General features: G+C 41.2%; 1 protein-coding gene across 1 annotated transcript in view; it reads left to right on the forward strand.

Annotated features, from left to right (window-relative positions):
- DCLRE1C (DNA cross-link repair 1C) overlaps positions 1–12293 on the forward strand; it is a 39060-nt gene that overhangs the window by 21819 nt on the left and 4948 nt on the right. The window contains exons 9-11 of the mRNA XM_040248989.1: positions 1642–1743; positions 8201–8337; positions 9331–9385. Of these exons, the coding sequence (XP_040104923.1) occupies positions 1642–1743; positions 8201–8337; positions 9331–9385 (294 nt within the window). The remainder of the gene's footprint in view (positions 1–1641; positions 1744–8200; positions 8338–9330; positions 9386–12293) is intronic.

The following is a 12293-nucleotide window of genomic DNA, read 5'->3' on the forward strand; positions in this document are numbered from 1 at the left end:
AGAAACAACTTTAGAGACAAGGGAGTATAGGGACTTGCCTGGCGGTCCAGTGGTTAAGACTCTGCACTCCCGGTGCAGGAGGCACAGGTTCGATCCCTGGTTGAGGAACTAATATCCTACATGCCTGGTGGGAAAAGAGCACACAGAAAAGGGGAGAAGAGTGAGGTTTTTTGACAGAAGGATCTGAAAGATGAGATCTGAGGGTTGATTTATAGCAACCTCTTCAAGCACCTTCATTTTTGTGAGGATGAAAATTCCGTCTCTCTGTACATCTCAGAATCTACCTCTTTTTATCTCCTTAGGCCAGAAAAATCCATTTGTTGTTTCTTCTTGTTAGTCATTACGAAAACAGGCAGTGAGAGGAATAAGGCTAAGTCACAGTCAGGCTTGGATTCTTTCCACACCTGTCTGGGTATTTAATTTCCACATTGATTTAACATTAGTCTAATCTGTTTTATTATTCAGACTTCAAAATTAGAATGCTTTGGGGAGGATGCCATTTCATTATCCTTGTATCAATTTAGGTACTTGTTGTTTACTCTAAAATACCCAGAAGATTTAAGTAAAACCAACATGTTGGTTTTAACAATTTAAAATGTATTAGCTTTAAAATTCTGAAGGTGGCTGAGCTTTGTTCTGTTTTGCTTTGTTGCGTCTGCCGGAGGGCGGAGTCCTCCTTTCACCCAATAAAGAAGAGTGTGGAAAGGGAGGATCTAGGTCTCTGCTTCCTCTTCCTGCTGGCCTCCCCTCCTGCCAGCTGCCAGTATACAGCACGTTGTGTGTGTTTTCGTGAGCAAGTGAGTCCTTTTCTAAACATTTTATTTATTTATTTATTGGTCATGCCTCACTGCTTGCAGACTCTTAATTCCCTGACCAGGAATTGAACCTGGGCCCTGGCAGTGAAAGCACCAAGTCCTACCCACTAAACCTGCTAGAGAATTCCATGAGCAAGTGACTCATTTAAAAAAATTATTAAATTATTTCTTTAATTTTTGGTTTAACTGGTTCTTCACTGCTGCTCTCAGGATTTCTCTTTTGCAGTTAAGTAGGGTTACCCTTCGTTGCAGTGTGCGGGCTTCTTATTGTGGTGCCTTTTCTTGTTACAGAGCACAGGCTTTAGGCAGGCTTCAGTAGTTGAAGCCCTTGGGCTCAGTTGTTGTGGCACATGGACTTAGCTGGTCCACTGGATGTGAGATCTTCCTGGATCAGGGATCAAACCCCCTTCCCCTGCATTGGAAGACAGATTCTTATCCACTGTACCACTAGGGAAGTCCAGCAAGTGATTCTTGGTTGTTTTTGTCTGCTATGTACACAGCAATAAACCTGATATTTAGAATAAAGCATGACGTAGAACAGATGTACAAGAAATACAAGTTGAATGACTTGATGGACAGATCCAATGAAATCCACCAGCCAAGTCACCACACTTTTCACTGCCACCCACAATGGGCAGTAATGCTGATTGCAGGGCATGGGATCTCGATGTCCTGGCAGATACTAACAGGCACTGAGAGAGTTGAAAACTAGGCTTTGAGGAAGAAGAAAGAGTTCTTTTCTAACCCCTGCCCAATTTATCCTTGAATACTTTATTTACAGGAAATACAGTTCCAATAACGTGTTTATTTTTGTTGTTTTCCTCAGGTTCACGTGAATAAACTAGACATGTTTCGAAACATGCCTGACATTCTCCATCATCTGACAACAGACCGTGACACTCAGATCCACGCGTGTCGACATCCAAAGGTACGCGGTAAACTCTTTATCTGTTTGTATGATTAACAGAAACCAGAATTTTGGATTCAGAAGGAACCTCAGAAATCCCATTTTCTAGGCTCATCAATTTCCAGATGTAAAAAGTGAGGCTGAGACCCCGGTATTAGATCAGGATCATGCAGCGGGACATCACTGTATTCCGTTATCATACACCTAATTAGTAAACAGACACAGATACTTGTAATTTCTAATGAAATATATGTATACAATTGATATATGTTTATTTGTAATGAATTATGTAACGAACAATTTATTTGTAAGGAAAGTAGTAACATTCAGTTCAATTCAGTTGCTCAGTCGTGTCCGACTCTTTGCAACCCCATGAATCACAGCACGCCAGGCCTCCCTGTCCATCACCAACTCCCGGAGTTCACTCAGACTCACGTCCATCGAGTCCGTGATGCCATCCAACCATCTCATCCTCTGCCGTCCCCTTCTCCTCCTGCCCCCAATCCCTCCCAGCATCAAAGTCTTTTCCAATGAGTCAACTCTTGGCATGACGTGGCCAAAGTACTGGAGTTTCAGCTTTAGCATCATTCCTTCCAAAGAAATCCCAGGGTTGATCTCCTTCAGAATGGACTGGTTGGATCTCCTTGCAGTCCAAGGGACTCTCAAGAGTCTTCTCCAACACCACAGTTCAAAAGCATCAATTCTTCGGTGCTCAGCCTTCTTCACAGTCCAACTCTCACATCCATACATGACTACTGGAGAAACCATAGCCTTGACTAGACGGACCTTAGTCGGCAAAGTAATGTCTCTGCTTTTGAATATACTATCTAGGTTGGTCATAACTTTTCTTCCAAGGAGTAAACGTCTTTTAATTTCATGGCTGCAGTCACCGTCTGCAGTGATTTTGGAGCCCAAAAAAATAAAGTCTGACACTGTGTCCACTGTTTCTCCATCTATTTCCTATGCAGTGATGGGACCCATGATCTTAGTTTTCTGAATGTTGAGCTTTAAGCCAACTTTTTCACTCTCCTCTTTCACTTTCATCAAGAGGCTTTTTAGTTCCTCTTCACTTTCTGCCATAAGGGTGGTGTCATCTGCATATCTGAGGTTATTGATATTTCTCCCGGCAATCTTAATTCCAGCTTGTGTTTCTTCCAGTCCAGCATTTCTCATGATGTACTCTGCATAGAAGTTAAATAAGCAGGGTGACAATATACAGCCTTGACGTACTCCTTTTCCTATTTGGAACCAGTCTGTTGTTCCATGTCCAGTTCTAAGTGTTGCTTCCTGACCTGCATATAGGTTTCTCAAGAGGCAGGTCAGGTGGTCTTGTATTCCCATCTCTTTCAGAATTTTCCACAGTTTATTGTGATCCACACAGTCAAAGGCTTTGGCATAGTCAAGAAAGCAGAAGTAGATGTTTTTCTGGAACTCTCTTGCTTTTTTGATGATCCATCGGATGTTGGCAATTTGATCTCTGGTTCCTCTGCCTTTTCTAAAACCAGCTTGAACATCTGGAAGTTCACAGTTCACGTATTGCTGAAGCCTGGCTTGGAGAATTTTGAGCATTACTTTACTAGCATGTGAGATGAGTGCAATTCTGCAGTAGTTTGAGCATTCTTTGGCACTGCCTTTCTTTGGAATTGGAATGAAAACTGACCTTTTCCAGTCCTGTGGCCACTGCTGAGTTTTCCAAATTTGTTGGCATACTGAGTGCAGCACTTTCACAGCATCATCTTTCAGGATTTGAAATAGCTCAACTGGAATTCCATCATCTCCACTAGCTTTGTTCATAGTGATGCTTTCCAAGGCCCACTTGACTTCACATTCCAGGATGTCTGGTTCTAGACGAGTGATCGATCACACCATCGTGATTATCTGGGTCGTGAAGATCTTTTTTGTACAGTTCTTCTGTATATTCTTGCCACCTCTTCTTAATATCTTTTGCTTCTGTTAGGTCCATACCATTTCTGTCCTTTATCGAGCCCATCTTTGCATGAAATATTCCCTTGGTATCTCTAATTTTCTTGAAGAGATCTCTAGTCTTTCACATTCTGTTCTTTTCCTCTATTTCTTTGCACTGATCGCTGAAGAAGGCTTTCTTATCTCTTCTTGCTATTCTTTGGAACTCTGCATTCAGATGCTTATATCTTTCCTTTTCTCCTTGGCTTTTTGCTTCTCTTCTTTTCACAGCTATTTGTAAGGCCTCCCCAGACAGCCATTTTGCTTTTTTGCATTTCTTTTCCATGGGGATGGTCTTGATCCCTGCCTCCTGTACAATGTCACGAACCTCATTCCATAGTTCATCAGGCACTCTGTCTATCAGATCTAGGCCCTTAAATCTATTTCTCACTTCCACTGTATAATCATAAGGGATTTGATTTAGGTCATACCTGAACGGTCTAGTGGTTTTCCCTGCTTTCTTCAATTTAAGCCTGAATTTGGTAATAAGGAGTTCATGATCTGAGCCACAGTCAGCTCCTGGTCTTGTTTTTGTTGACTGTATAGAGCTTCTCCATCTTTTGCTGCAAATAATATGATCAATCTGATTTAGGTGTTGACCATCTGGTGATGTCCATGTGTAGAGTCTTCTCTTGTGTTGTTGGAAGAGGGTGTTTGCTACGACCGGTGCATTTTCTTGGCAAAACTCTATTAGTCTTTGCCCTGCTTCATTCCGTATTCCAAGGCCAAATTTGCCTGTTACTCCAGGAGTTTCTTGACTTCCTATTTTTGCATTCCAGTCCCCTATAATGAAAAGGACATCTTTTTTGTGTGTTAATTCTAAAAGGTCTTGTAGGTCTTTATAGAACCGTTCAACTTCAGCTTCTTCAGCATTACTGGTTGGGGCATAGACTTGGATTACTGTGATATTGAATGGTTTGCCTTGGAAATGAACAGAGATCATTCTGTCATTTTTGAGATTGCATCCAAGTACTGCATTTCAGACTCTTTTGTTGACCATGATGGCTACTCCATTTCTTCTGAGGGATTCCTGCCCACAGTAGTAGATAATGGTCATCTGAGTTAAATTCACCCATTCCAGTCCATTTTAGTTTGCTGATTCCTAGAATGTTGACGTTCACTCTTGCCATCTCTTGTTTGACTACTTCCAATTTGCCTTGATTCATGGACCTGACATTCTAGGTTCCTATGCAATATTGTTCTTTAAAGCATCGGACCTTGTTTCTATCACCAGTCACATCCACAGCTGCGTATTGTTTTTGCTTTGGCTCCATCCCTTCATTCTTTCTGGAGTTATTTCTGCACTGACCTCCAGTAGCATACTGGGCACCTACCGACCTGGGGAGTTCCTCTTTCAGTATCCTACTATTTCGCCTTTTCATACTGTTCATGGAGTTCTCAAGGCAAGAATACTGAAGTGGTTTTCCATTCCCTTCTCCAGTGGACCACATTCTGTCAGCTCTCTCCACCATGACCCGCCTGTCTTGGGTTGCCCTGCGGGCATGGTTTAGTTTCATTGAGTTAGGCAAGGCTGTGATCCTAGTGTGATTAGAATGACTAGTTCTCTGTGAGTATGGTTTCAGTGTGTCTGCCCTCTGATGCCCTCTTGCAGCACCTACCATCTTACTTGTGTTTCTCTTACCTTGGGCGTGGAGTATCTCTTCACGGCTGCTCCAGCAAAGCACAGCCGCTGCTCCTTACCTTTGATGAGGGGTATCTCTTCCCGCCACCCTTCCTGACCTTCAACGTGGGATGGCTCCTCTAGGCCCTCCTGCGCCCGCACAGCCACTACTCCTTGGGCGTGGGGTTGCTCCTCCCGGTCGCCGCCCTGCCCTCGGACGCGGTGTGGCTCCTCTCGGCCATCGCCCTTGACCTCGGACGCGGGGTAGCTCCTCCCAGCTGCTGTTCCATTAGAGCTTATAATTTAAAATTTAACAAAATGTAATCACCATCCATTGTAGTTTACTTTTGAAACTCATGACACATGCACATTTATAAACTTTATATTTTTTCTCATTTGAGGTAAATATCTAAATATAACTTTGCTTTCTTTAAAAAAATTTTTTGGCCACACCACACGGTATACAGAATCTTAGTTCCCCGACCTGGGATCAAACCCATGCCCTCTGCATTGGAAGTGTGCTGTCTTAATCACTGGAGCATCAGGGAAGTCCCTTAAATTTGGAAGTAGTTACATGTATTGGTGATCCAGTTCCAAATGAATATTTTTAGTATCTTTGAAACTCACTGGTAATTGATTTCCTGATGCCATCATAGAACTTTCTTCTCTTATTAACTGCCAAGGATTAAATTTTGAATATGGCTTTAACAGTTCCATTTTAATTTATATTTTCATTCAGTCTAATTTAGCTACTAATTAGTGACCATCAAATGCAGGGGGTTCGTGTGATCATAATTTTTCTCTAAATTTTTAATCTTGGCATTCAAATGCTGAGTAATTTTTATTTTAGTAAATAGCACATTTATACATTTGGATAATCACTGTAGTAGTAATACTATGTAACTCCATCAGCCACTCTGCCCTAAAGTAAAGCAAAATTTAAAAAAAGATTGTTATTCATACCACGGAGTATTCTATTTCAAACCACCACAGGAGAGATACGAGCTAAGAAATTCTTTTGGTGATTGTTCAGCTGCATATTATAATTTACATTGTAATTTACTTCATACACACAAACATTTTGTTTGTGTATGTATATATACACACAAACACAGACACACACCATGCAGTTTATTTAATGGATGGATAAAAATAATGTTGATACAAAGTAAAAACTGTTTTGTCCTTTTTCTGTGGGACTTGTTGTCTTTTCCCCAACAATACCCCATAAATGTCTTAACTGGCAGATTTCTTTTTGCTTGGTATAGAAAACGGCAAACCACTCCAGTGTTCTTGTCTGGAAAGTCTCATGGTTGGAGGAGCCTGGCGAACTACAGACCATGGGGCTGTAAAGAGTCAGACATGACTGAGCAACTGAGCGCTACACTTTGTATAGTTGATGTACAATATTATATGTTACAGGTGTACAATATAGTGACTCAGTTTTTAAAGGTTGCACTCCATTTATAGTTATTATAAAATATTGGCTCTGTTTCCCCAGGCTGTACAGTATGTCCTTGTAGCTCATTTTATACCTAATAGTGTACACGTCTTAATCCTTTACTCCTATCTGTCCCTCCCCTTTCCCTCTTCCCACTGTTAACACTAGTTTGTTCTCTGTGAGTCTGCTTGTTTTGTTATATTCATTAGTTTGTTGTATTTTTTAGATTCTACAAATACGTGATATCATATAGTATTTGTCTTTCTGTCTGACTTATTTCACTTAATACCCTACAAGTCCATGCACGTTGTTGCAAATGGCAAAATTTCATTCTTTTCTTAAGGCACATTATCAGCGTTAGTTGAGGTGATAATGCTCCTGTTTTGTATTATTTTTTTCTTTTCTTTTTATTTGGTATTGGGGTATAACCAATTAACAGCTTTGTGATAGTTTCAGGTGAACTGTGAAGGGACTCAGCCATACATATACGTGTATCCATCCTCCCCCAAACTTCCCTCTCATAGCTCGTGGTGTATATATGTACCACATCTTGTTGCTTCTGCATGTTAGCAATTATAAGTAGTGCTGCGGTGATCACTGGGGTGCATATATCTTTTCAAACTAGTGTTCTTGGTTGTTTTTTCTGGATGTATACCCTGGAGTAGAATCACTGGTGTCATATGAACACCTCGTCCCTTCATCTGGATTCCACTGTGGGTTACCACCACCATGCCTTCTTCCTGGCAGCCTCACCTCTCTCTCCTGTGTGTCACCAGCACGCCACCCCCCCTCCACCCCCCGCCAACCCATCTGAGTCATGACAGTTCACCCTAAACAAGGACATTCTCCTATATGACCACAGTACAATTCTCACACTCAGGAAATTCAGCATCGATACAGCACTGTTGGATGTGATATCGTCCATGTTCAAATACGCAGTTGTCCCAATCGTGTCCTTTATGGCTTGTGGAGGGAGGAGCAAGGCTGTCCAGGATTTAAAGAAATACATATTTATTTATTCGGATGCGTCAGATGTTAGCATGGCATATGACCTCCCAGTTACGGCATGTAGGAGCCAGTTCCCTGACCAGGTGTGGAACCTGGGCCCCCTGCATTGGGAGTGTAGAGTATTGGCCACTAGACCACCACAGAAGTCCCCAGGATATTATTTAGAATCATGTGTTGCATTCACTCAGATCTCCTTAGTTTCTTTTGATGTAGATCAAGTAAGTCTCCAGTCTTTTGCTTTTCTTTCATTACAGTAACATTTTTGAAGAGTCCAGGCTAGTTATTTTGTGGAATGCTCCTCGCTTTGGATTTACCTGTTTTCTCATGTCTGTCTGTCTATTATCTATGTCTGAAAATTCATCTGTGTTTGTTTTTGAGACCCTGCCTACAAACAGATTTGTTGAAAATGTTAAAACTGATTTTCTGTATTTTTAAAATGTTTTTAGGCAGAGGAATATTTTCAGTGGAATAAGTTACCATGTGGCATTACTTCCAAAAATAAAATTCCACTTCACACAATCAGCATTAAGCCATCTACCATGTGGTTTGGAGAAAGAACCAGAAAAACCAACATCATTGTGAGGTAAGCAAGCAGTGTCTTTGGAGAGAAACCTTGTTGTTCAGTCACTAAGTCATTTCTGACTCTTTGTGACCCCATGGACTGCAGAACACTAGACTTCCCTGTCCTTCACCATCTCCCAGAGCTTGCTCAAACTCATGTCCATTGAGTTGATGATGCCATCCAACCATTTTATCCTCTGTTGCTCCCTTCTCCCCCCGCCTTCAATCTTTCCTAGCCTCAATGTCTCTTCCAGTGAGTTGCCTCTTCATATCAGGTGGCCAAAGGATTGGGGCTTCAGCTTCAGCAAGAGTCCTTCCAATGAATATTCAGGACTGATCTCCTGTAGGATTGACTGGTTTGAACTCCTTGCAGTCCAAGTGACTCTCAAGAGTCTTCTCCAGCACCACAATTCGAAGGCATCAATTAAATCAATCGTTTAAATGCAGTCTAGCCTAAACCCACTCCAGTATTCTTGCCTGGAGAATCCCAGGGACAGAGAAGCCTAGTGGGCTGCCGTCTATGGGGTCACACAGAGTGTGACACGACTGAAGCGACTTAGCAGCAGCAGCAGCCTAAGCCTAAGAAGAGGATCCATTACAATTGTGGAAAATAACCTCTGAAATTTAAACTCTGTTTGAACTAAAGAAATGCTGCTTCCAAACCTATCTATTGGCCAGTATCTCCCAGGGTCTATCTGCATTAGACAGACAAGAGGGTTAGAGCTGAGGTGTCTTGCTTGGCGGGGAATCATGAACGGATGTTGTAGGAAGTAGAGCCTTGGTGGAAGAGAGGAGCCCCACACTGATCATTATATTTTAGCAGATTTCCTTAATGTTCGCTATTCAGAATGTCTACAAAAATTTTTATTTCTGGAAAGGGTTCCCCCCTGTGCCAGGAAGAAATTACTGACGGTAGGATGATTTCACACTGCCATAGCCTACATGAAAAGACTTGAAGTTTAGAACTTAGTTTTGATCAAGTGACCTTTAATTTTGTGTTTGCATCTCCCACCAGGACTGGAGAGAGTTCCTACAGAGCTTGCTTTTCTTTTCATTCCTCCTACAGTGAGGTAAGAGGATCCCATAGGCTCAGAAACTTGGCAGCCTTCGTGGCTTCTGGGGGCATCTCTTTTTCTACTGCTTAAGGTGGGTTGTGGCTTTTCCTAAAGAAATGTGGGGAAGACATCTCAGTGGATGAGGTATGTCACTAAGTCTAAAGGAAATTGCTGATCATCACCATTTTCAACCGAAACATTAAAGAAAACATACGATTAAGGTTTTCTCTCTGCCTTGCTTTCTAAATTTATTTGAAATACCCCACTCCAATTCTGTTTACTTGTCATAAAAGCATCATAAATCTTACGCAGCACATGGAACTGTATTCACTGTCTTGTGATGACCTATAATGGAAAAGAATCTGAAGCTGTACACCTGAAGTGAACACAATACTATAAATTAGCTATAGTTTAATAAATAAAAGTTAAAAGCTAACAGACACAAAAAAGTGTCCCTAATGAAGACATAGTTAAGGTAAAATACTCCATTATACAACACAAGGAATATAGTCAGTACAAGTGGAGTATAACCTTTTAAAAAATTATGAATCACTACATTGTATACCTATGACACATAATACTGTACATAAACTATACTTCAATAAAAAATTAAAAAAAAATCTTAAATCTTCTTTGAAAGAGTACTTCAATAAAAAGAAAGACTGAAAAAATATCTTAAATCTTATTTGAAGGAGCACTGCAGATAAAACCTCATGGTATGCTGCCTTGTACTGGCCAGATTCTTGGCCCCTTCTGGATTTTGATTGTTCTGAAAGCCATTTACAAAATAGTCCTCAATATTCAGAAGTGTGGAAGAACAAAGCTGATTGGGGTATACACTCTGTCCTTAGTAGGGATCAGTATAGTAGAATTACTCAGTTGAAGAGGACTTAATATGGTTATGTGAGGATACTTTTTATATAAGATATTGACCTACTAGGATGGGAGCCTGACATACGTAAATTCTCAATTTGACATATGCAAAATTCTCAAACATTTCCAAAGTAAATGCTAGCATCTTACAAGTGCAGGGGTTTAGTAATTTCATATATTGGAGAAAAAGCAAGATCAAAGCTGGCTTTTTATGATACTTTGTCATATATGATTTTAGTTTTGCCATTTCTGCACTTAATACATTTCCCTGATAATGGTTATTTTTTGTATTGGAGCTACACAGATACAGCTCTGCAGCACTGAGCTGTGGGCATGGTAATGATTTGAACAGTTCCAGGTAATGACATTCTTTTTAAAAAAGAAATTTATTGAAGTATAGTTAGTTTACAATGTTGTGTTAGTTTCTAATGCATAGCAAATTCACTAATGTATAGTGATTCAGTTATTTGTATGTATGTGTGTGTGTGTGTGTGTGTGTATACATTCTTTTTCAGATTCTTCTCCCTTATAGGTTATTACAAAATACCAGATACAGTTCCCTGTGCTATACAGCAAGTCCTTGTTTATCTATTTTATACATAATCGTGTTTATCTGTTAATCCCAAATTCATAATTTATACCTCTGCCGCCCCCTTTCCCCTTTGGTAATCATAGGTTTGTTTTCTGTGTCCTTTCTTCCCCCGCCCCAAGTGTTATTCTCATTATTCGTGGATTCCTTATTACAAACCCACCTGCTCACTGACACTTGTATGAATCCTTACATCAGTGTGCATGGTGCTCTGTGGTCCTTTGCACACATGTACACCCGGGAAGCAAAGGATTGGACTCGCCTGACACTCACATTCCCGACTCAGGTCGCACATGGTGGCCTCCTGCCTTCGTTGTTTCAGCTCACAGACTGTAAACAAGTGTCCTTTTCACTATTTGCTGCTGCATTTTCCATTTTGCATCTGCATTTTGCATTTGTGCTTTTAGGGTGATTTTGTTGTTTGAAAGAATCCCCAGGTGTAATGCTGAAGTGCTAGCAAGTGTTCCTAAGCGCAAGGAGGCTGCAGTGTGCCTTATGGAGGAGGTACCTGTTTGATTTTTGTTCAGTTGTGAGTTACAGAGCCACTGGCCGTGAGTTCACTGTTCATGGACCAACAGTATATATTATGTAAGATATCTTTAAAGAGAAACTCACATAAAGCAAGATTGTGTATTTGATTGGTTGAAAGTGCTGTGACTAGAGGCTCACGAGAACCCTGTAGTTATTCCACCAGGAACAGCGTTCCACTGTTTGCAGTGACTTTATGGACAAGCAGGAGAGTGTACTGGGTGTCTGTCTCCCTAAACTGTTTCTGGTGTGTAGGTCTGACCTTCCTTTCTTCATTCTTATTCCCTTCAAAAGCCTCGGATTTCTACCAGCCTCAACTTTCGATTGATTATACAAATCGTATAGGTTGTGGGCAGGTAACAATGGTTTTTCATTGCATGCCTGCTCCAAAAGTGCAAATGAAATTGTTTATGAAAAGTAGCCAGAGGAGGCGATGGCTCCCCACTCCAGTACTCTTGCCTGGAAAATCCCATGGACGGAGGGGCCTGGTGGGCTGCAGTCCACGGGGTCGCTAGGAGTCGGACACGACTGAGCGACTTCACTTTCACTTTTCACTTTCATGCATTGGAGAAGGAAATGGAAACCCACTCCAGTGTTCTTGCCTGGAGAATCCCAGGGATGAGGGAGCCTGGTGGGCTGCCGTCTATGGGGTCACACAGAGTTGGACACAACTGAAGCGACTTAGCAGCAGCAGCAGCAGCCAAAGAATGGATCTTTGTCTTTCCCCTAGGCTTAATTAAGGTTCCTGTTTTGTTTTAATCCAGTTATTAATAATTGCTGAGTTCCCTACCTCTTGTGGTGCTTTACTTGAAAAAGTTGGGTGCTAATACTCAGTCTCCCCATGTGCAGAAAGAAATAAAAATCTTTGCATTGCCATGACCAACTCCTAATAGTTTTATTGAATATTTAACCATGTGCTAGGTACCAGGCTAA

The sequence above is a fragment of the Oryx dammah genome, unplaced genomic scaffold (genome assembly GCF_014754425.2).
Source record: "Oryx dammah isolate SB20612 unplaced genomic scaffold, SCBI_Odam_1.1 HiC_scaffold_10, whole genome shotgun sequence".
Taxonomy (NCBI): domain Eukaryota; kingdom Metazoa; phylum Chordata; class Mammalia; order Artiodactyla; family Bovidae; genus Oryx; species Oryx dammah.